General features: G+C 53.2%; 1 protein-coding gene across 1 annotated transcript in view; it reads right to left on the bottom strand.

The window, feature by feature from the left end:
- Nucleotides 1-2,902: 2,902 nt before the first annotated feature.
- The window catches only part of NUDCD3 (NudC domain containing 3), a 95,178-nt gene continuing 76,136 nt past the window's right edge, over nucleotides 2,903-21,944 (bottom strand). The window contains exons 4-6 of the mRNA XM_023639013.2: nucleotides 19,461-19,604; nucleotides 8,498-8,686; nucleotides 2,903-4,607 (exon numbers count right to left, since the gene is read on the bottom strand). Of these exons, the coding sequence (XP_023494781.2) occupies nucleotides 4,497-4,607; nucleotides 8,498-8,686; nucleotides 19,461-19,604 (444 nt within the window). The 3' untranslated portion in view covers nucleotides 2,903-4,496. The remainder of the gene's footprint in view (nucleotides 4,608-8,497; nucleotides 8,687-19,460; nucleotides 19,605-21,944) is intronic.

A 21,944-nucleotide genomic window follows, 5' to 3' on the forward strand; every position in this document is an offset into this window, starting at 1 on the left:
CCCTGGGCTCTTGGGAGGCTTCCCCCTCCAGCTCTCTCCCTACCCTTCCCCAGCTCTGTGCTCTCCAGGCTCCTGCCCTCCTGAGGGGCCAGCCAGTGTGAAGGCAGGATGAGAGTGTGGTCAGGTCACCTCATGCCCTCCCTGCCCTGGCACCCTCATGTGACTGCAGTTCCCCTTACCAGGCTCTGCTCACACTGTCCACCGCCTCCCCCTCATCCATCACCATCTCTGCGGGGCCCCTTGTCCTGCCACTATCAACAGTGGCTCCCTGAGTCCCTCAGGCTCTTCATGGAGCGCAGCACATCTTTCCTGCCAGGGCCCACTTGATGGAAGTTCAAACTTGGGATCCCCTGAGCTGAGTGGAAACAGGTTAGGACTGGAAGGAACTCGCCCAAGGATACAATGAGGGAGGGGCAAGGTGGGCCAGGGTCTGGACCTCAGGCCCTGGGGCAGCAGGTGCGTCAGTGAGAGATACAAATGACCGTACAGGCCATGCTGGCTTGATGCTTGATAAGACTTGGTCTAGGGCAGAAGGAACAGCTAATCCATCCAACACCACCAGGCATATAAACTACAGCACCGCCTGTGACCCTGAGGCCACAATCCCATCACCCGGAGGAGTTCCCGGGGCTGCTGTAACCAACTGCCACAGACTCAGTGGCTTAAAACACCACAAACTTATTATCTTTAGTTCTGGAGGTCAGAAGTCTAAAATCAATAAGGAGAATCCATTTCTTGCCTTTTCCAGCTTCAAGAGGCTGCTTGCATCCTTGGCTCATGGCACCTTCCTCTATCTTCAAAGTGCATTGCTCCAAACTTTGGTTCGGTGGTCACATCTCCTCCTCTTGATTCTCTTGCTCCCTCTTATGAGGACCCTTGTGATGACACTGGGCCCATCTGGAGAAACCAGGACAACACCCCCATCTCAGGATCCTTCACTTAACCCATCCGCCAAGTCCCTTCTGCCATGTAAGGTCACATTTCACAGGTTCCAAGGACGAGGAGGTCTTTGGAGGCTGTTGCTCTGCCTCCCACTCTGCCCCACTCCTCCTTGGAGCAGGAAGAGGGATGGAGGAGGGGGAGGGGACTGAGAAGTGGGAGGGAACAGAAGAGGAGGAAGGGAGGACGGAGGGCACCAGGCCTGGGACTATCCTCCCATGGTGGGGGTCCTTGAAGGAAGGCGGGGCGGTGACATGTCTCAGGGTCTCCGGTGGCCGCATCATGAATGTCCAGCAGAGGTGGGTGGGGGCCAGGGGTTGCAGGTGGATGGGGGATGATCCTGGGCTCAGTCTCGCTCGTTGGGGAGAAGGGTCTGCACAACTCCAGGCCAGTGTTCTCCCTGGTGCTGACCCCTCATGGGTGGGATTCCCAGAGGGGCTGCAGGCACCATTGGCCCTTCCCACTGAACGCTGGTCATTTTGCAACTGAGGCACTGGAACCAGGCCCTCTTTACTTCCCTGTGGCGGCCTCTGGCTAGACCAGGAGGTGCACCCAACTCTCCAGGTGTGGAAGCAACAGGGAGGGATGGGGCAAGGTGGGGGGTCTGTGGGGTCACAATGCCCCTGGAGGGGTCAACAGGTGGTTTTGTGAGATCTGTCACCCTGCACACCTGGGCTCAGGCCTGCTCCTTCCTGCTGGCACCAGCTTCGAGTTTCCTGGTGGAGCAAGTGGTGGGCCAAGGTCCTAGGGACCACACACGGTGGGCTGGGACTCGCTGGGGAGACGAGGGAGAGAGGCTTGGGAGGATGGGAGGGCAGACATGCAGAGGCTGGCGGGGACTCTAAGGGGCTGCCCTCCCTGTCCCCCTCTGGCCCCCTCCCCAGCTTGTTCCATCCTACTGGAGCCCTTGGGAATTTGGGGTCAAATCTAAGGCCTGACCCACACCTGGGGTGCACAGGGCATGGGGGCTCTGCCTGGCCTCCTGAGTCCATCCCCAGTCCTGAGGGCCTAGGTCTTTATCTTTATGCTTTATCTGGGCCACTAACCCAGGTAGTTGGGGGTTCCAGAGGCCAGTGCTGCTTACAGCAGCCATAAACACCTGTGACCAGCATTAGCGGCCAGAGAGCGCTTACTCAGGGCTAGCCGGGTTCTGCGCCCACAACTCTACTCTCTCTATTCATGGAGATGACCTATCCCATCCCGGGCTGAGCTCACTGCCAGTTGGCCCACCCCAGGACCAGATTGAAGGTGGGTTGGGTCTGTTCCCCAAGCTGTGTTCTGGGTGGTCAAGGTTTTTGTAAGGCAGCTGCCGCCTCCCAGACACATTTCCACATAGAACACTCTTGACTGTTCTCCCTCCTGCACGTTTTGGGGACAAACTGTTGAAAGACAGTGCCCCTCCTTCCTGGCAGCTTATTTCTGGCCTGGGAGTTTGCTTGGTAAGGCCACCATTCAGCCATCTAAGTATTCTTCATTCATTCAAGAAATGCTTATCAGGAAATACGGGCTAGGCTCTGCCCACTGAACCCAGCTCCTGACACAGCAAGGGGACTGAGGAAAGGGATGCATCAGACACCTGTGGTGCCTGGCGGGGGTGCAGGCAGACACGTGAGCCCAGTGTTCCAGGATGAGTGCAGGAAAAGGGGGTGCCGAGGGCTCTCCAGCTGAAGTGTTCTGAGTCCTGTGCTCATCTTGGCTTTTCAGAACCTGCTGGCAACGGATGTAAGTTGTACAGCTACAATCCTTTTTTCCTTACTAGGAAAAAAAAAGCTTACTAGATTTCTGAAAGCTGTGTGAAGTCTCACCAATGTGCAGGTGGGATGGGAAACATCTTCAGGAGATATGTAGGAATGCCTCATCTTGGCATTTGCTGTGTACATGGGCCCAGGACCTCATGGCTAGAATTCTGGCAATGACCACGCAGACACAGAACTTGGCAGTGAATGTCATACACAGACAGAGAGATGCTTAAATACAGTTTTATTGCAAACCAACACTGGAGACGAGGCAACTTCGCAGGTGGGCACCCTGCTTTCTGCAGACCTCAGCTGATGGAGCTCAGGGGCCAATGTGCTGCTGTCGTGTCTAAAGAGAGAAAACAGGTAGAGTGCACCAGCTCCAGGGCCTAGGCTGGCAGCAAGGAGCAGAGGATGTCCGCAAGACAGCAAGGCTGACCCGTAATCAGCCATGTGCGACCAGCAACCCCCCAGCCTGCCACTCCCAGACACGGTACACTGCTGTTACAGCGGGCAGGGTGGGGAGAAATGCAACACTGAAAATAAAATCAGGCGAGAGGAAGACAACTGACAACGGAGTCCACAGCTCCCAAAGTCTCCCCAGTAGCCAAGTGCCGGTGTGCCACACCCCACCTTGTCACTCCGGAAGACCCCACATGGGGTGGCCGGGGGGATAAGACATGTGAGAAGGGTTCTCAGGCAGACGCCTGCCATGAGACCTTTTGCCATGTGGGACGGACATGAAAATCCTAGGGGCCCTGAAGAAGGGTCTTGGCAGCTCCATGGGCAGCCTCGGTGATGACTGTAGACAACAGAGCTGTGTCCCCTTGGCAGTACTCCCACCAGCCACCTCGTATCTGCACCTCCAGCAATGGCATCAGAGTGATCAGGGCCTCAGGGATGCTTCTTACAGGGCTGTCAGCCACCCTGTGAGTCACACTGCAATGAAGGTGGCAGTCTCTGGAAGGACCACCTTCCAGACAGGGCTCCTCCTCCCCCAGCCCAGTGGACAGAGCCCACAAGGGCAGGCTGCAGGGTGTGGAGACCTGCAAGGTGACCACCCAACAAGGCAGCCCCGTGGTCCTGGTGACACGTACACAGGGCCCTCTAGGATTGGGGTGCGGGCTCCAGGTCCTGGGAGAGTGGTGGGAACAGAGCTGTGAGCTCCGCGCAGCGTGATCTGGCCTCAGCCAAGAAGGGACCAGGGGCCGTGGTCTCCTGACAGAGCCTGGCCTGGCGCACTTGGATGAGAATCAGTCCCACAAGAGGAAAGTGCCAGGTCAGGTGGGAGCAGGGCCACCCAGTCAGAAGACAGACATATCCTGCTGTGCCAAGCCTGAGGCCACGAGACTTTCTCTCAACATCCAGAACTCCACTTTCTGCTGCTCCACGACGAGGCTGAGGCAGGCGCTGGACACTTACAAGCAGAGGAGTGAGACCGCACATAAACGCACCCAGCAAGACGTCACGGCTGAGGGTTCCCCAAACTGCCCAGGAGAGCGGCCCCTCCGCCCAGCTTCAAAAGCCGGTCTCACACTCATGCCCCGCCCCCTACACAAGAAAAGCAAGCAAAGCGCAAAGAGCAGCAGGCAGAGCACAGGTAACGGGGGCGACAGGGGCCAGAGCTATGTCTGCTGGGACGGCCCTTGCTCTCCAACACCCTCTCGGCCCACCCTGCTCTGGAACAGTCTGGAGATGCAGGGCGGGGCAGAGATTGGGTTCACCCTCGAAAGAAAGGTTGGTGAGGGTGAGCCAGACAGTGAGGCCCAGACAGGAGGGAGCCCAGGCCTGCCGCTGGCGAGGGCTTCCTTTCCTTCAGTTTTAAAACTGCACAGCCCCTGGGGAGATGTTGAACATGGCCGGGTCGAATCGCTGGCCTCGGAAGGGAGAGCCTTCAGCATCCCACCCCTTCTGCAGCATCTCATGGACTTTCTACAAACAGAAAACAGACAGACAGGTTAACATCCCAGAGCAGGACTCCGCTCTGCTTCCTCCAGAGGGGGACCTGCCTGGGGTGACTGCGACTGTCTGCCAGCCTGTGCTCCCCACATGCCGATTCCACCCCATCTTGTATCCAGCGAGCGCTGGCTGCCTTCCTGGTTCAGCTGCTGTTCCTCCTCACCAGGAATCTCTGTCCAAACTCCTAATGGCCTGAGGGATACAGCCCACGGGCCAACTGAGGCGCAGGGGGATGAGCCTGCTCCCTTTCCCCAGGGAGGAGACTGGCAGCATGGAGGCCCACACCCTCAGATAATCCAGGCGGGATCCAGGCTGTGACTCAGAGGGAGAGACCTCAGGAGGTCAAACTAGACTCCCTCGTCGCAGACCCCGCAGCCCCTGGGAGGTGGAGGCGGGGCCGCTCATCAGCTAGCCCAGGCCGCGGACAGTCTGGAACGTTGTCCAGCCGAGCAGTGCACTGGGCCAGGCATGCAAGATGCAGAGTCTGAGAGGAAGGCACCTCCTTGTGCCGCAGGACCCTCTTCTTCCCTGCAGACGCAGTGGGCTGGGGGCCACCCCCCCTTCATCTGACCAGGAGAAATCAGAGACTCGCTGCTGCGGGGCCTGGGCTACCCTAAGGCAGCAACTCCCGCAGCTCACTGGTCTCAAGGCCTGCAGACTGAGCAGTGGGCAAAATGTCTGATGTCTGACGAGGCTTCAGGACTGTCCTCCTGACAAGGGTCTTCTTTTCCCTGTTAATAAACCTAAGTGGTGCAGCAGCAGGTGTGACAAAGACACATAGTGAGTATTGGGGATTAATCGATATTTCTCCCAACTTGGTGCAGACAACACACACCAAGACGTTGGAAGAGCACCCGGAGAAGCATGTGCTGCAGCCCTGCAGGCCAGCCACCAAACATGAGGGATCCGCCCAGTGCCCAACTCACTGTGCCAGCAGGGGAGGGTGGTGGCCACAGTCGCGAGGTGACTGGCTTGTCGCCCCAGCCAGAAGTTTCCCAGTGGCCTCCGCCTGTACCCTCTTCCTCCACCTCCTGCCCACTGCCCCCTCTTTTTTGGATTCCTGGCCCCTCACTCCTTTTAAGGCCCCCATCCGAGTACCCTTGTCTCTCAGGTGAGCTCTGCACAGAGCACTCACTCCCTCTGAGCCTTGACCCATGACGATGTCCCATGCACTGGCCTCATCATGGGCCGTATGACAAGCCCTCACACTCCAAACTCCAACATGGAGCCCTCGGCTCACTCCCCACATCTGTCCTGCCCCAGGCCCCTCAGGAAACGATGCAGTGCCATCATCACCACCTACTTTCTTTTTTTTTTGAGGAAGATTAGCCCTGAGCTAACATCTGCTGCCAATCCTCCTCTTTTTGCTGAGGAAGACTGGCCCTGAGCTGACACCCGTGCCCATCTTCCTTTACTGTATATGTGGGATGCCTGCCACAGCATGGCTTGCTGAGCAGTGCCATGTCCACAGCTGGGACCCAAGCCGCAAACCCCGGGCCGCTGAAACGGAATGTGCACGCTCAACTGCTGTGCCGTGCACACTTAACCACTGTGCCAGCGGGCTGGCCCCCATCCACCTACTTTCTTAAGCCACCTCTCCTCCCCTTGGCCCTCATCTGAAGACACCAGTGGGTCCTGCTGACCCTCATTTCCTTCTTCTGGGGACTGGCTTTCCTCCAGGGACCACAGAGACTGTGGGTTAAACCATCCGTGGCTGTACAGCTTTCAACTGCCAAGTTTCACCAAGTTCAGCTCCCTCACTGCCAGGCCACAGCAGCTCTGACAGCTCCTCACGTGGCTCCTTGTGCCTCCATACTCTTCTCTTGGTCCCAAACCCGGCTCCCAACACTGCGCTTCCCTCACCACCTGTGTGCTGAGGACACTCCATGTGGAACCCCCGGGAGGTGAACCTCATTCCAGATGCTCCTTCTTGAATCCCTGCCAAGCTTAGATGACTCCCAGGTGGCAGTGTTGGTGCCAGGCCAGGCCCTCGGACACTCTCCCACCTCCATTACCACGGCCTTGAGACATCAATCTTTTAGTATCTCCAGATCACCCCTGGGTCCTGCCACATGTACTGCCAGCCCTGGGTTCCTCTGTCTAACGAAGGTCTCCAAAGGCATTGCTCTTGGTCAGGTACTCACGTCCCCCCACGGTCAGCACGCTACCTGGCACATAGCAAGCCCTTCCAGAATCCCTTTGACTCAAACCACAAAGGTCTTTCCATCATACGACAGCATCTCCAAGGCTCTTCTTTCTTCAGATCCTTCCTCATCAGCCAGCCCCATCTCTGGGCCAGTCAGCAGGGACCTCCTGCTCCCCACTCAGGCCTCACGTCTCTGAGCCTGCCCACTTTCGGGCAGGGACACTCACGCCTATGACAGCTGCATGAGGCCCCCCCCACAGGGCCAGTGTTCAGACTGCTCCTTTGTCCAGTGGCCATAGGCAGATAGAGTGCAACTAGATTAAAACTGCTGTCTAAACGTGCACAGAGGTGAGCTGTGCTCCGAGTCCTATGCCCCTTGGGCTTAGCGATGGCCACTTTCCATGGACATGACCAGCAAGACATCCATGATCCGATGGCTGACCTTAGTCCTGGCTCCAGCCCTGTAAGCCCAGATGGTCAGGAAGCCACACCAAGAGAAGATTCAGAGATTCAGGGCAGGAATGAGAGAGAGGCCTGGAACCAGCCCAGGGTTCACACTCCGCCCCTGCTGCCTGAGCAGCTGTGGGACCATGAACTTATTCTGTGACCTCTGAAAGTACACCCTCTTCTCAGGAGTGCTGTACTGCATCCATGACCTGGCGAACCCAACCCGACCTACATGCAGTGGGCGCTTACTAAGTGCTCCCCTCCGCAGCTCCTCTACCCTTGCAGGGGGAAGTCTGTGTGAGCTCTGAACGAAGTGAAGATGGAGGACAACTGACAGGCATGGGGGCAGTGGTGGAGCGCTCAACAGCCACGGGCCCAGAATACTCACAGAGCCACATGGCAAGGCCCTCAGGAGACAGACAGGACACCTGCAAATCTAAATGGCATGGCGGGGGGCTGGGGTGTGGATGCAGGGTCCTCTGTTTGACGTCACGGAATGTGGTGCCCAGCAATGCACCTACCCAGACGTGGGCTTGAACTTGACCTGCTCCCATCACACTGAGGTTCAAACTCCCAGCGCTATTCATGTGGGACACTGGGAGCTAAATAAAGCCCGAGAAAAGCAACGCTTTCTTCCCTAAATAGCCACTCCTGGGATTATTAAAACAGAGGGAAGAATGTACAATCTAATCCTTTCCTGGCTCCTGGCAGGCTCCGTGCTGCACAGGCGTGAACATGGTCCCTAGTAGCTGACTTCTTCCTGCCCCTTCCATAGCCGCTGGCCATGTAGACTTCTCACGCCTCTGACATTCAAGTGACTTGGAAGGACTTTCTTCCCATGGCCCTCCTGTGGTCAGAACCGCATGAGCCCTGCAGCAGTGCTGGGCCCGCCTCTTCCCTCCTGTGCTGAACACGTGCGATATTAACAGCTCATTTTGGACAGGCGTGTCTTGGCCCTGCCACTTCGGCTCTCTGTCCAGAAGTGGAACCAGTGCCCTGTCCTGGGCGATGACCAAGTAACCAAGCCAGAGCTACCTATGTCAGGACCCAGTGGGCAGCTGTGCCCTGCAGCAAGTTGTGTGCCCTGTCCACACCCAACCCCAGAACATCTCGTCCACACCCGGCCCCAGCACCCCCATCCACACCCCACACAGACCCCTAATCCACACCCCGCACAGCACCCTATTCACACCCCACACCAGCACGTCTTGTCCACACCCCACCCCGGCATGGGCACTGAGAAGGCCTGGGAAGGGCGGGGCGCCTGTACCAGCTCGTGGCTCTGTGGCTTGCCCTGCAGCTTCTGGTGGTAGTCGAAGGTGAGCCTGTCCAGCACAGCATGCTCCTCCTCGTCCACTGTGGCCATGGATCGCTCCTTGTTGATCTGGTCAATGTCGATATGCTCCTCCCCCTCCAGGATGGCGCTCCACCAGTACTCGCCCGCCTTGCTTAGGCTCACCTGGTACACAAGGGCAGAGACAGGGTCACTTGGGGGGTGGGCACCGGCCAGCAGGCTTGGAGGGACTGGGGACCTGATGCTCCAGGACTACAGTCTGTGGCACCTGTGGTCCTCGTCTCCCAGGTCTTCTCAGAGGACAGTGACCCCATGTGCATTGGCACCCACTCTGACTGAGGGGACATTTCCAAGAGCTCTCAGCTGCCCTGCTGCCCACACCTAGTCCCACATCACAGCCTCTGGGAGACGCCACGGGAATCTCCACCCCGAACAGAAGCCTCTTTCACTGTCCTTCTGCTGGGCCCCAGCTAGCTCGCCCTCCTCCCTCCCTCTTGATGACCTTTCCTGCTTCCAAGTGCAGCATTGTCTCCTCCTGCTGGGGGACCCTGGGACCCTAGGTATCCAGGGCTCAACTCGATGATGACCATTCCCAACCAGAAGCCCAAGTGCCCTGTCCTGTTGCCTTCCTTGGCCAGGATGGCTGTGACAGGGGATCCTCCAGGTCTGTGACCACCGCATGTGACTCACCTCCCCATCAGGGGAAGCACCACCTACCCAGACTCGGCTCAGCCCAGGGGACGTCACAAGAACTCAGAGACAGGGACTGCAACATGGGAACCAAGGCAGAACATCGGGGCTTTGCCTGAAGTTGTTGGCAAGTGCACCTGTCCCAGGGACCACATATGGAGGGCTCAGGCTGCACCCTTTCCCGTGGTCAGTGACTGGGCTCCTTGGAAAGCTCTTACAAGAGGAGCCAAGAAGTGACAGGTGGGTTGCCTACTCTCCCTCGTACTGTCCACTCTCCAATGGGATGAAACTCCCAGTCACGGAGGGACAGGGAGGTGAAGTGGAGATGGCAAGCCAGCAGTGAGAGCAGCTCTCACACAGAGGATCTCCACGAGGAGAAGGTTAACTGGCCAGTGGGAAATCCTGAAAATGCGGACCTACAGCTGGCCCACACACAGGTGACACCCATGAGGACACCATGTGCTCCTGATGGACATCACTTGCAGGTCATGAGAAGTCAGCTCCAGCACTGAGAAGCTGCCAGCTCCAGCTCTGCTGCCTGAGCCCACCGAGGGCCCCTGAAGAGCCCGGGTCCAGCCAGGCCCCGAGAGCAATGAGGGGGGTGGGCATTGATGAGGGGCAGGTCACACAGGAGAGAGAATATTCAGAAAACTTGCAAGCATCGCATTAATTTCAGCACATTACAAAAATAAACCTCCCCCACTTCTGACTGTCCAAGGGGGTGTGGGGCATGAAGAGCTGAGGGGTGAGCACCCTTTGCCCGCCTATTCAGATGATGACTTCTACTCTGCCAACGTCACGGGTTACACTTGGGGTGAACCGTCTGTTTCCAGATGCTCTGTTCTGCCAGTGTCTTGCTGACTTCACTCTCCAGTTCACAGGTGGGGACCTGACCTGGCCTCAGAGACCCCAGTGCTGAGAATTCAGCCCTGTCTTTACCAAGCTGCAGATCTTTGTGTCAAGGCAATGAAAACCTTTCAAGTGGGAAATTTATTACACTGTCACTATTCCAGGAGAGATTCTCAGGCACTTACAGAACTACGAATCTCTGCAAGGAAGAGACCCTTTGGGTTTATTTTATTTGTATCTCACTGGTCATTATTGTTGCTGAGATCTCTGTAATATGTATCGTTAAAACTCACGAGCCCCAAGTGATACACATGATCACCTCTAGGTAAAGTCAGCGCCTCGCTCGCCTCACCTAGCGCTTCAGGCAGAGCAGAGCTACGCTCGGGCCAGCAGCCACCGGATGGTATGGTGGGGGTCAGCCCAAACATTATCCGTTTGTTGGGGCTCCATTGTTGGTCCTTGTCACACAAACCGCACACAGGGTTTCCTGGCCAGGTCTAGACACACAGCTAGGCCCAACACAGCTCAGGGACACAAGAGGGCGACTCCATGAACATGGAGCTGGTGGGCCTCACTGCCTGCGCCCCTTGTGTCCACAGAGTAAGTCCACACAGGCACTGTACAAACCCAACAAAAATCAGGATAAGCCCAGCATCACCTTTTTTTAAAAAAAAATTTTTTTCTTGATATGAAATTCATGTAACGTAAAATTAATCATCTTAAAGTGAACGATTCAGTGCCTTTCACACATTCACAACGTTGTGCAACCACCACCTCTATGTAGTATGAAAACATTCTCATGACCTATGCCCACGAGCAGTTACTACTCCCTTCGTCTTAATGCTTCCCCACCCCAGCCCTGGCAACCACAACTCATTTATTGGCCTGTTCTGGACATTTCACGAAAACAGAACTACAACATGTATGTCCTTTTGGGCCCGGCTTCTTTTACTCAGCATGATGTCCTGGCGGTCCAACCACATTTAGAGGGTCAGAACTTCACTCCTCTTTCAGGTGAACAACACGGGACATAGTACCAAGAGGACACGGTGAAACATTCTTAGAACGGAGCTCAAGGAACTAGGTCCAGTAATAATATCTTTGAGAAAGTAGTCTGATGGCTTAATGTTTGGTTTTGATTTTTAACATTTTGTTCCTTTTTTAAAAAATCAGGTTTGTGAAGGCATAGTTTGCACAGGGTAAAATTCACCCTTTTGAGGGCACATCCTATGAGTTGTGACAAGTGCACAGCCACCACTACAATCAAGCTACACCCCTAAGGCTCCTGGTCCCCTCGGCCCCAATCCTCTCTTTGCTGTCTTGCTGGTACATGCCTGTCGTTCATGGAATCACACGGCTGCAGCCTCACGTCTGGTCTTCTCCCTAGCATGGTGGTTCTGACATTGGGCCAGGCTGCATGTGTGTCCAGAGTTGCTCGCTACACAGTGGGTCAGGGCACACCTGTCCATGCACCTGTGGATGGATGCGTGGCCATTTCCAGATTTGGGCAGTCATCTACGAGGCTGCATACAGGCCTGTGTGTGAGCATATCTCTCCCTGGTTAAGTACCTACCAGTGGGATTGTGCACGTTTAACTTTATAAAAACCATCAAACCACCTTCCAAATGGCTGCACCACTGTGCATTCCCTCCAGTAGTATATGATGGTTCCAGGGGCTCCATATTGTCCCCAGCACCTGGTACTGTCCATTCTTTCCAGTAGCCATCCTAACAAGTGTGAAGTGATACGTTGCTGTGGTTTTAAATGGCATTTCCTTAATAACTAATGAAAGTGAACATCTTTTCACGTGCTTATTTGGCACCTCATTTTTAAAAAACATTTTATTTGGGATAATTTCAACCTTAGAAGTTGCTAAAATTATTGAAGGACAAAGAATCCACCCTTTTCCTAGATTCACCCACTGTCAACATGCTACCTTTTGGCTTTATCACCTGTGAGAAAGGATATGTATAATAATATAGTAAACCACTTCAGCTTTATCACCTGTGTCTGTACATGCTCTCACTGTGTGTGTTACAATATGTATAATATACAATAAATCACCTCAGCTTTATCATGTGTATCTGCATACACGCTCACTGTGTGTGAGGATATGTATAGTATATAATAAGTCACCTCAGCTTTGTCATGTGTGTATCTGCATACACGCTCACTGTGTGTGAGGATATGTATAGTATATAATAAGTCACCTCAGCTTTATCGCCTGTGTGTCTGCACACACTCTCACTGTATGAGGATATAATATATATAATAAACCACCTCAGCTTTATGACCTGTGTCTGCACACACTCTCACCGCGTGTGTGTGTGGATATGTATAACATATAATAAACCACCTCAGCTTTATCACCTGTGTCTGCACACACTCTCACCGTGTGTGTGTGTGTGGATATGTGTAATATATAATAAACCACCTCAGCTTTATGACCTGTGTCTGCACACACTCTCACCGTGCGTGTCTGTATATGTGTAATATATAATAAACCACCTCAGCTTTATGGCCTGTGTCTGCACACACTCTCACCGTGCGTGTCTGTATATGTGTAATATATAATAAACCACCTCAGCTTTATGACCTGTGTCTGCACACACTCTCACCGTGTGTGTGTGTCTGTATATGTGTAATATATAATAAACCACCTCAGCTTTATGACCTGTGTCTGCACACTCTCACCGTGTGTGTGTGTGGATATGTGTAATATATAATAAATCACCTCAGCTTTATGACCTGTGTCTGCACACTCTCACCGTGTGTGTGTGTGTGGATATGTGTAATATATAATAAATCACCTCAGCTTTATGACCTGTGTCTGCACACTCTCACCGTGTGTGTGTGTGGATATGTGTAATATATAATAAATCACCTCAGCTTTATGACCTGTGTCTGCACACTCTCACCGTGTGTGTGTGTGGATATGTGTAATATATAATAAACCACCTCAGCTTTATGACCTGTGTCTGCACACTCTCACCGTGTGTGTGTGTGGATATGTGTAATATATAATAAATCACCTCAGCTTTATGACCTGTGTCTGCACACTCTCACTGTGTGTGTGTGTGGATACGTGTAATATATAATAAATCACCTCAGCTTTATGACCTGTGTCTGCACACACTCTCACCGTGCGTGTGTCTGTATATGTGTAATATATAATAAACCACCTCAGCTTTATGACCTGTGTCTGCACACACTCTCACCGTGCGTGTGTGTGTGGATATGTGTAATATATAATAAACCACCTCAGCTTTATGACCTGTGTCTGCACACACTCTCATTGTGTGTGTGAGGATATGTGTAATATATAGGAAATCACGTGATGTTTTTTCTGAACCCTCTTGGCCCTTTACCCCTAATATTTCAGTGGGAGTCTCGTTCCTGAGAATATGGAATTTCTTTAATGCAAGAACTTTAGCTCATCTTCTTTCCTGCACAAGATCCAGTCCAGGGTCCCGACCACATTTTAGTGGTCCTGTCCCCTCTCATCTGCAAAATTCACAGCCTTTGTCTTGTTTCCAAAGACCGTTCATCCTTTTGGGTTTGTCTGGTGTTTCCTCTTCATTAAACTCAGGGAAGCAGCCCTAGCAGGATGCTGTACAGGTGACGCTGTGCCCTTCCCTGGGTGTCCCACTTGTAGGCATGATGTCCCGCAGCCACATCCACTAGGGGTTCCTCCCTGATCCTATCTTCACACGATGGCAGGGAAACACTGCTTCTAGCCCCAGCAGGCACTGTGCACTGGCTGGCAGGGGGCTTCTTCTCTGTGATGGGGCCAGTCACTCCTCAGTCATCATCACCGACTCCTGGATGCCTAATGTCTCGATGGCTTTCACTCACTCCCACTCTTGATTATGTGGTGCTCAGAGTGTCCCAGCTTGGCCAGTTGGGGGTGGTCGCTGTAACCTGGTGACACGGCCCCCTTCCTTGGCCTTTCTCCAGGTTCCTTTTATTGACCCACTTCCCAGACCTAGAATCAGCTTCTAGAGGGAAACACTAGACTGCTGGGTGAACAGTTTTCCAAAAATGTCCTCAAAGAAACTCTGAACTCAATGTGAATCAGCTTACCTCAGCACTCCCAACCTGTGCCGATGACTCACTAACATTTATATCTCTCTCCTTCCTTCAGCACAGAACCTCGTGTCTATTCAGGGAAGCAATGTGCCCAGCGAGGACGACGGCTCCTCACAGTTACCCATGGGATCAAGTATGGGCCGAGGAGACGTCCGTGAGAGCTGTGGGATGATGCTTCTGGGGGCACCCTGAAACAAGGACAGACGACGGGGAAAGACGACAGGAAACCTGCTCAGCTCCAGGAACTTCTGCAGGGAGAATGTGGACCGGAGTCAGACCACTGACCTGTTAGGGCTTACCAGGAGCAGCACTGCTATGAGCAACCTCTTGGTTTTTACGCTGTCAACTTTTTTCAAGCTTAAAAATTAAAGCACTGTATGACAAACAGAACATGGCAGTGGTGTGGGTGTGGCTGGGAGGCAGGAGAGCTCCCACATATTCTGAGCTCGAGACGACCGAGTGGAATTTCCATTCTCCCCACCGCAGGTCGGAGGGAATGCATGCTCTGTCCCCTGGGAGCATGGTCCACTGGTCCTGCTTGGTACATTCCTTCTGTTCACCGGGTGACTTCTCCAGAACGCTCATGAAACATGCTGCCTGAGGCCACCTACTTCTCTTAATCCCACACCTCAGCACGTCCCTGCTTGAAACTGAGCACCCAAGGATCTGACCACCTTAAGAAACGCCGAGGGTCCTGGGAGACGTGAGCACTGAAGGCCAAGGGCTCACATTTTATTTCATGGATTAGTTTTCAGGCTTTGGGCTCTTGTCAAAATTCTAACGTCATTTAACTTGCATTTTTGAAGAAGCATAATCCATAACAATGGCCTCCCAGGGCCAGGAAGGGGCGAGTGGCCAGCAAGGAAGCGAAGACAGTGAACCACTTCATAAAGAGACGCATGTCCTCACCAGAAAACCAAAAGAAACAAGTGGAAGGAATGCACATGTTAGCAAAGACAAGTTAAAAAGCCCAATGCTAGTAGGCACATGGGAATCTAGTGACACCACAGAAATGTGGCGCCCTTCTGGGAGAGCCCCTGGCAAACCACCAAGGATACAGTCAGCCTATCACTCTACTTTCAGAACTGTAACTGAAGGAAATACTCTAAATGGGGGAGAGGCAGCTTGTACAGAAACATAGGTTCAAGCAGCAGACACACACACTTGAGTGAGCTTTAAGGCTGAGCCGATAAAGGGCTGTGCACACTCTGCAGTCACTGCACCAATTTTAAATGACCTGCGTGTGGATCACGTTAACGTGGGGACTGGCTTCACCTCACATATGGCTACGAATGTCTAAACCACTGTGTTGGCGGGCCTTGAGGCCTGCAGCCACCCACAGCAGTGAGGGCCGTCAGCCCTACCTGGAGGGAGAAACGAGGACAGTGAGCTGATGCAGGGTTCTGGGACAGAAGAGGCCTGGGGGGTGGGGGTGTTGATTTCACATCTCAGTAACCAAGAAAGGAGCTTGCCTGAGAGTCAAGAAGCCTCGTTTAACATTCTCGCGCGTGGGAGGGAGGGAGGCAAGAACTGTCATCCGGTTTTAGCTGCCACCCCTGCCTGCTCTGAAAGCCTGTCGGGGTGTGTCTGATGTGGATCCATGGCTTGGGCAACGAGGAAAGGCTGGCGGGAAAGTAAGCGGCACATTTGCATCGGCCTGCTGGGAGGTCAGAGGCTTGGACCACGGACTCCGGCGAGGTGACAGGTATCCCTAGGGTCACCCCTCTTGTCCCACGTGGCCCTCACAACGATCCTGTGACATGAGGCCTGTGCTAGAGTCCTGGGGGAGGCATGACAAAGTGCTGCACACTGGGGGCTTCAAGCAAGACACTTATTCTCTCCGTCTGGAGGCAGAAGTCTGACATCGAGGTGTCGCAGGGCTGCATTCCCTCTGGAGGTTCCAAGGCTGCATCTCTCCAATCTCTGCCCGGTCTTTATTTCGCTTCTCCTCTATCTGCGTCTTCTATGTGAAATCTCTTTTATTCCTCTTATAAGAACACTTGTCACCGCTTTTAGGGCCCACCTGGATAATCCAGGATAATCTCTTCATTTCAAGATCCTTAACTTAATACATACGCAAACACTCTTTTCCCCAAAAACGTCCCATTTGTAGGTTCCAGGGCTTGGCAAGGACATCTGGGGGCCCTTTTAGCCCACCACAGCCCTTGGGAGACGCGCCCTTGACTATTTTCCTCAGTCACCCTGGAGCCTAGCACAGGGCCTGGCACTGAACAATAACTAACAAACAAACGTCTACGGATTAACCACGGCTCTCAGTCTTGGTCGAAAGGATAAGGCACAGAGACCCTGAGAGGCCACAGTGATTACCAAAGCCACGTGGCCAGTGACTGTGGCTCAGGCACAGGGTAGGCCTGCTGACCTCAGCGACCAAAAGCTCCAACTCCAGAGGCTTGAGGGAAGCAGGGCTTGTTTCTCTCAGCAAATGCAAACGGGGTGTTCACACATCAAAGCAACGTGCTCACTGAGCTACAATATCATCTCAGATACGTGGCCCCGAATGTCACCAATAAATAAATAATTAACTTGACAACACACCAAACCTTCAGCTCCGTAAATAGCAACGGAGCGTATTATGACTCCAGTCACAGAGACGAGCTGGCACTGGCGCAGCAGAGGTCGTGGTCGGGAGGCAGTGGAGAAGGGGAGCAGCTCCGCATCCATCAAAAGGTGCAACACCAGGTGTGCCAGGGGCTATGCTGCTGGGAAAGCTCCAGAAGAGGATATACTGCTCTAAATAATTCCTCTTCTTTTTCTACAAGTAGTGAAACTGCATTAGAAATGTGATGCCATCTACTGAAGATCAAAATTCTAAGGGACCGTGGGAAAGAACTTGTGCAGCACCCGGAATCCCCAGAGAAGTTTTCACGTGGACTCCACCGGGTTAGTGGGGAGAGAACACCCAGAAGCCGCGCGCACAGCCAGTGACAGGTGCATCTCAGCCCGCAGCCACTTCTGCTTTGTTATAATTCCTCGAGCAGCAGGTGCCTGGCAAAAGCAACCTGCAAGACTAATAGGCAGCCAGGACCTAGACCACAGGAGGACATGTGGGGACCGCAGGGCCCAGGCGCGTGACCACTAAGCTGCAGACCACTCACTCGGGCCATGTCAGCAAGGTCAGCAAAGAAGGCGATGCACGTTTCCTGGCCTACCCGCCCAGGCTGCCCTCGGCACACTGCAAGGCACTCGCTGCCAGCCCCCGGCCCGCTCCCTGCCCTCTCAGGGCGCCTTTCAGCTAGAAAGAGGAGAGGGAGGGAATGGGAAGCCTCTGGGTTCGGGGTCTGGCTCCACCCCTGGGCAAGCTACTTGCCCTCTCTGAGCCTCAGCCTCTCAACTTGTAAAACGAGCTTGTGGAGAATTAAACAGCATTACCAGACACCTCACAGAGCCTGGCTCAAAGTGTGCTCAATAAATGGGGGCCGTAATTACAAGGAGTTAATGCTCTGGTCACAAGCCATATCCACATTTAGTCACAAGTATACAAAACACACATGGCTCTGGATCAGCCATGAAGAAGTCAGCGCCACGACTATCAATGGAAATCCCTAGCGGTGCATTACCTAGTAATGATCACGTTTCTACAGAAGTAAAGTAAAAGGAATCCTCTGTACACGGATTATAACCCTGACGAACTGCAGGAGAGCACTGCGGACCTTCAGAGGCCAGTGACGAGGCAGGCAGGTGTGTCCCAGGCAGGCACACAGGTTTACAGAGCTGAAGGCAATGCCAAGAAAGCCCATGTGGCAAACGCTTCCCAGAAGCATCCCTCACGGAAGCGCAGTGTAACCAGTTACCCGCCGGGACTGTGTGCACTGCACTGCAGAGTCAATCAACCTCACACAGGAGGTCCAAGGCCCATGGATGACAGGTCACCCAGGATCTTGGGTCCACATTCCATAAGGCTACCTGAGCTGTCAAAGCTGCACCTGGAGAGGGCGAGCTGCCAGCCACTGGCTCTTGCTGGCTACTCTCGCAATCTCGGGAGGCGGGGTAGAGGGATTTGCAAATGAGAGCACCTGGTGATATAAACAAGTGGCCACAGTTTGGGCAATAGTTCAGGTGTGTTGGGGGGGTAGGGAGGCATGGGGGTGATGGGACAAGGGGGAGAGTGTCATGACTGTCACACAATCACGGAGAGAAGCAGAAACCTCAAAAGAGCATGGGAGGTGCAACAGAGCAAGGTTTAGAATGAGAATTGGGCAAACTTGGCCCCATGCTCTGCCCCCTGGTGTCCTTGTCATGCTTAGGGGACCTTGTGTGTGCTTGGGGATTCCAGGCGCACCAACACCTCCAGTTACCCCAGCACTGAGAGAATCCTCTCTGTTCCATGGGTTTTGCATGTCCCTGCAAGCTGAGGGCAGACAGAACAGAGCCCCGATGGGCCTTGTTGGTCAGCACCAGGCCAGCTGGCCCATAGGCACCTATTCCCAAAGAGAGGTGGATCTTGATGAAACTGAAAGAAACGTTTCTTTCTTTCCTTATTGCATGGCTTGCACATATGAAGAACACAACTGAATAAAATTCTGAGGGTTTTTTTTTTGTCCAAAGACTTGGTGTTTTTCTTTTCATTCTTGCCCCTTTCACCCTGGTTAGGCATCCCAGCCAGAGGAAAGAGGAAGCGAGTGAACTCACATGTCGAGCTCCCTTGGCTGTATGAAGCCTCCCTGGGCAGTGCCCACTGACCAGGCACAAGGCTCTAATAGAGGAAGGATGGAGCCCTCAAAGATTCTAGAAAGCAGAATACGTAAGTTCTGCTTGGACCCTGCGCACCCTCAGCTAGTTTAGCCAGTTGAGATCCACTTTGTCAGATAAGCCTGTCTGTTTGAATTTATTAACTCTGCATCCTCCAGACTGGCGTCCATGAAATTTAAACTGTTTTTCCATTTTTAACCTATTTGGTTGTGGCCTAGATGTAACCAAATCACTGGAGAGAAGCCCCTGGGACTGAGGGGACATGTTCCGTGTGAGCACAGCCACGCTCTGGGGATGGCCCCCCGCCAGCACCTCCTCTGTGGTAGCCACATGTGGTCTGTGCCTCAGCACTCGAGCACTCGAGTTTCTCTGTGAGACAGGACCCACCTCAAACAGCCAGGCAGTAGGACCCTGAGGGGCCAAGGCTGCAGATGCAGGAGTGACAGTCGGCTGAGGACCATGCATGTGCCCTCCAAGCTGTGTGCAAAATACAAAGGAAACTCTGCCCCAACAGGAGGAATCAATGTCCTTACTCCTTGGGTATGAAGCATCACGGTAGGTTTGAGGCCACTTGGGAGCTTGCGCAGAGGCCCACACTTACCAAAACGCACTTCCCAGGCTCAAGGCTCCAGAGAGAGCTCTCAGTGTTGATCTTGTGGGTGAACTTCCCTTCCATGAGGACACGCTCCCCACTCCCCTCTAGTACAGCCACCCGGATGGAGCTGCTGCTGAGGGCCACCGAGACCTGGAACAGAGCAGAAGAGAATCATTTCACGTGGGAAGGGTTGACCAACATACTCCAAAATGGGAGGGGACAATGGTTTGCAAGGTGCCTAACTACGCACTGCAGGAGAACAAGATGCAAGACTGTCCTTGGGGGTCACCAGGCATTCTGAGTGAAGAAAATCCTACCAACCAATTTACATCCGAAGCAGCCTATGCATCACCATCTCCTTCAAGTAAATGCACTAGAAGATCTGTTTTGACATGCGTAACGGTAACGTGGAATGCTTTGTGGAAACTGCTGGTTTTCCACCCAAATCCCTTCTCCAGTTAAAGGAGCCCAGTTCTCATGGTGGAAGGCAAGAGGGCACACAGTGGTAGGGATATGCACCCCTCCATTCTCATCTTGCTGTTTGGACAACGTGCCCAACAGTGCTGAGTGGCCGCGTGTCCTGCACGGCTTCCCTCCATGAGCCACTGTGCCATTTCTGTGGCCACAGCTCAGCCTTCACTCAGGAGAGTGAGGCCAGGTCCTCTAGTTTTGCATTTTGTCTTTGTTCCCTGGGAATTCCAGCCTCTACAAGCCTCAGCTCACTAACCTCTCCTCTGTGACCTGTCCTGGGCAGTCTCCTTCCTCCTGCGCCGGCAGCGCCCCTTCCCTGCTCTCCCCCATCTGTCTCTACAACTGCACTGGGAGCCGCTAGGCTGGGTGCTTGCTTCACACATGTACCCCAGCCAGGAGGATCCAAAGCCCGTGTGCCCCAGGGGGTTCACTGGATCAGTAATCGGAAAAGGAAAAAAAATAGAACTCTTGTTTCTATTTTGTTTCACTTCTTTTTAAGTTCTAAAATCTCTGTGTTTTATAATATAAACATATTTTTATAATAGTATTTGCATCAAGTATGTGTTAAATTAACAGTAACTGGAGAGGAGAGCTTAGGCCTTTCTAAAGGCACATGGTGTCAAAACCGGTTGGAGATGGCCCTCCCACGTTGCTTGGCAAGTGCTCATTAAATGCTTATAAAGTGCTTGAAAAGAAACTCTCAAAGCCTCAGAATTGTCAAAGTGGAGTTTATATTTGTCAATGGAATCTGATACTGTAACCTACCTATATTTTAAGTATCTACAAATAAAATATGGAAAGGGGAGGGATGATGTTCCGGAGTTGCCACCATTAGGCAGCTTCAGAGTAAAACAAGAAATCCTAACTGTATGCGATGGAGGAGAGAAGGGAACAAAAGAGCTGCCACAGAGCACAGTGGCCTCTGGGTGGACAAGCTACCATGCACGCTGCATCCAAATGCAGGCTCTGGGGGCATCCTGTGAGCCACAGCTCCACCCGCACCCAACTTCTGGGAGGATTCACTGTTTCCCTGGCTGATTCTGCAAAGCCACGGGCACAACCCAGCTTCACTCTCGGCGTCCAACAGCAAACATGCTGGCAGCCCAGCACACCCCAGATCATGAACTCGAGTGTGTGGTGAACACCTGACAGAGTAGGTCGAGGCTCGTCACTCCTGGCCTCTCAGGAGCAAGCTCACTTTAACAAATAAAATCCTCCCAGCCAGCTTTACATAAGACGATAATCTCCAAATTTGGGCATGCTTCTTACAATGCTCATCTCTTGCACAACAGGGAATGAGCTAAGGCACCAAGGGGGAACCAGACAGGAAATGTTTCCAGGAGCTCCAGGTCAAGATGTCACCCTGGGAACAGGCTCATCTCCCAACCTCTGTGACCCATAGAGATGACAGGAACAAAGCGCCAAGAGAAAAGCCTAGACAACACAAGGGAAGAAGTAGGAGGCGGGGACAGACGAGCTTTCAACAACTCTGTGGAGACAAAGGGGAGGAGCATGGGGAAAGAGTACACAGCAGGGATGAGTGACAAGTCTGCATCTGGGAGCTCACAGCTTCAAGGGGCCTCCAGCGGGCTGACAGCAGGTACACAGGGCTGAAGTGGAGTAGCCAAGAGTCAGTCCATAGGAAAACGTGTCAGTGGAAGCCCCATCAGAAGGGAGAGGAACCCACTGTGTGCTACAAAGGCACTGCTCCAAAGAAACTGACCAGCAGTTTGAGGGGACTGGTGTGGATGCCCAGCCCCACAGGCTGTAAAGTAAAGCTGACCAGGTGACCCGTCAGCTCTCAGCAGTGGTGTGAAGAGTCAATCCCAGACATATAATGGAGAAAACCACCAACACTGTCCCATACTCAAAACAATAAGGAAAAAATTTTTTTACTAAAAAAACTAACAAGGAACTAAGGATTGCATCCTATGAGGAAGACCAGAAGGATGAAAAAGAAAGACTTAGATAAACAAACAAAAATAGATTAAAGAGCTATTTAGGAAAAAAGGAAAATAT

This window comes from Equus caballus, chromosome 4 (genome assembly GCF_041296265.1).
Source record: "Equus caballus isolate H_3958 breed thoroughbred chromosome 4, TB-T2T, whole genome shotgun sequence".
In the NCBI taxonomy this organism is placed as follows: domain Eukaryota; kingdom Metazoa; phylum Chordata; class Mammalia; order Perissodactyla; family Equidae; genus Equus; species Equus caballus.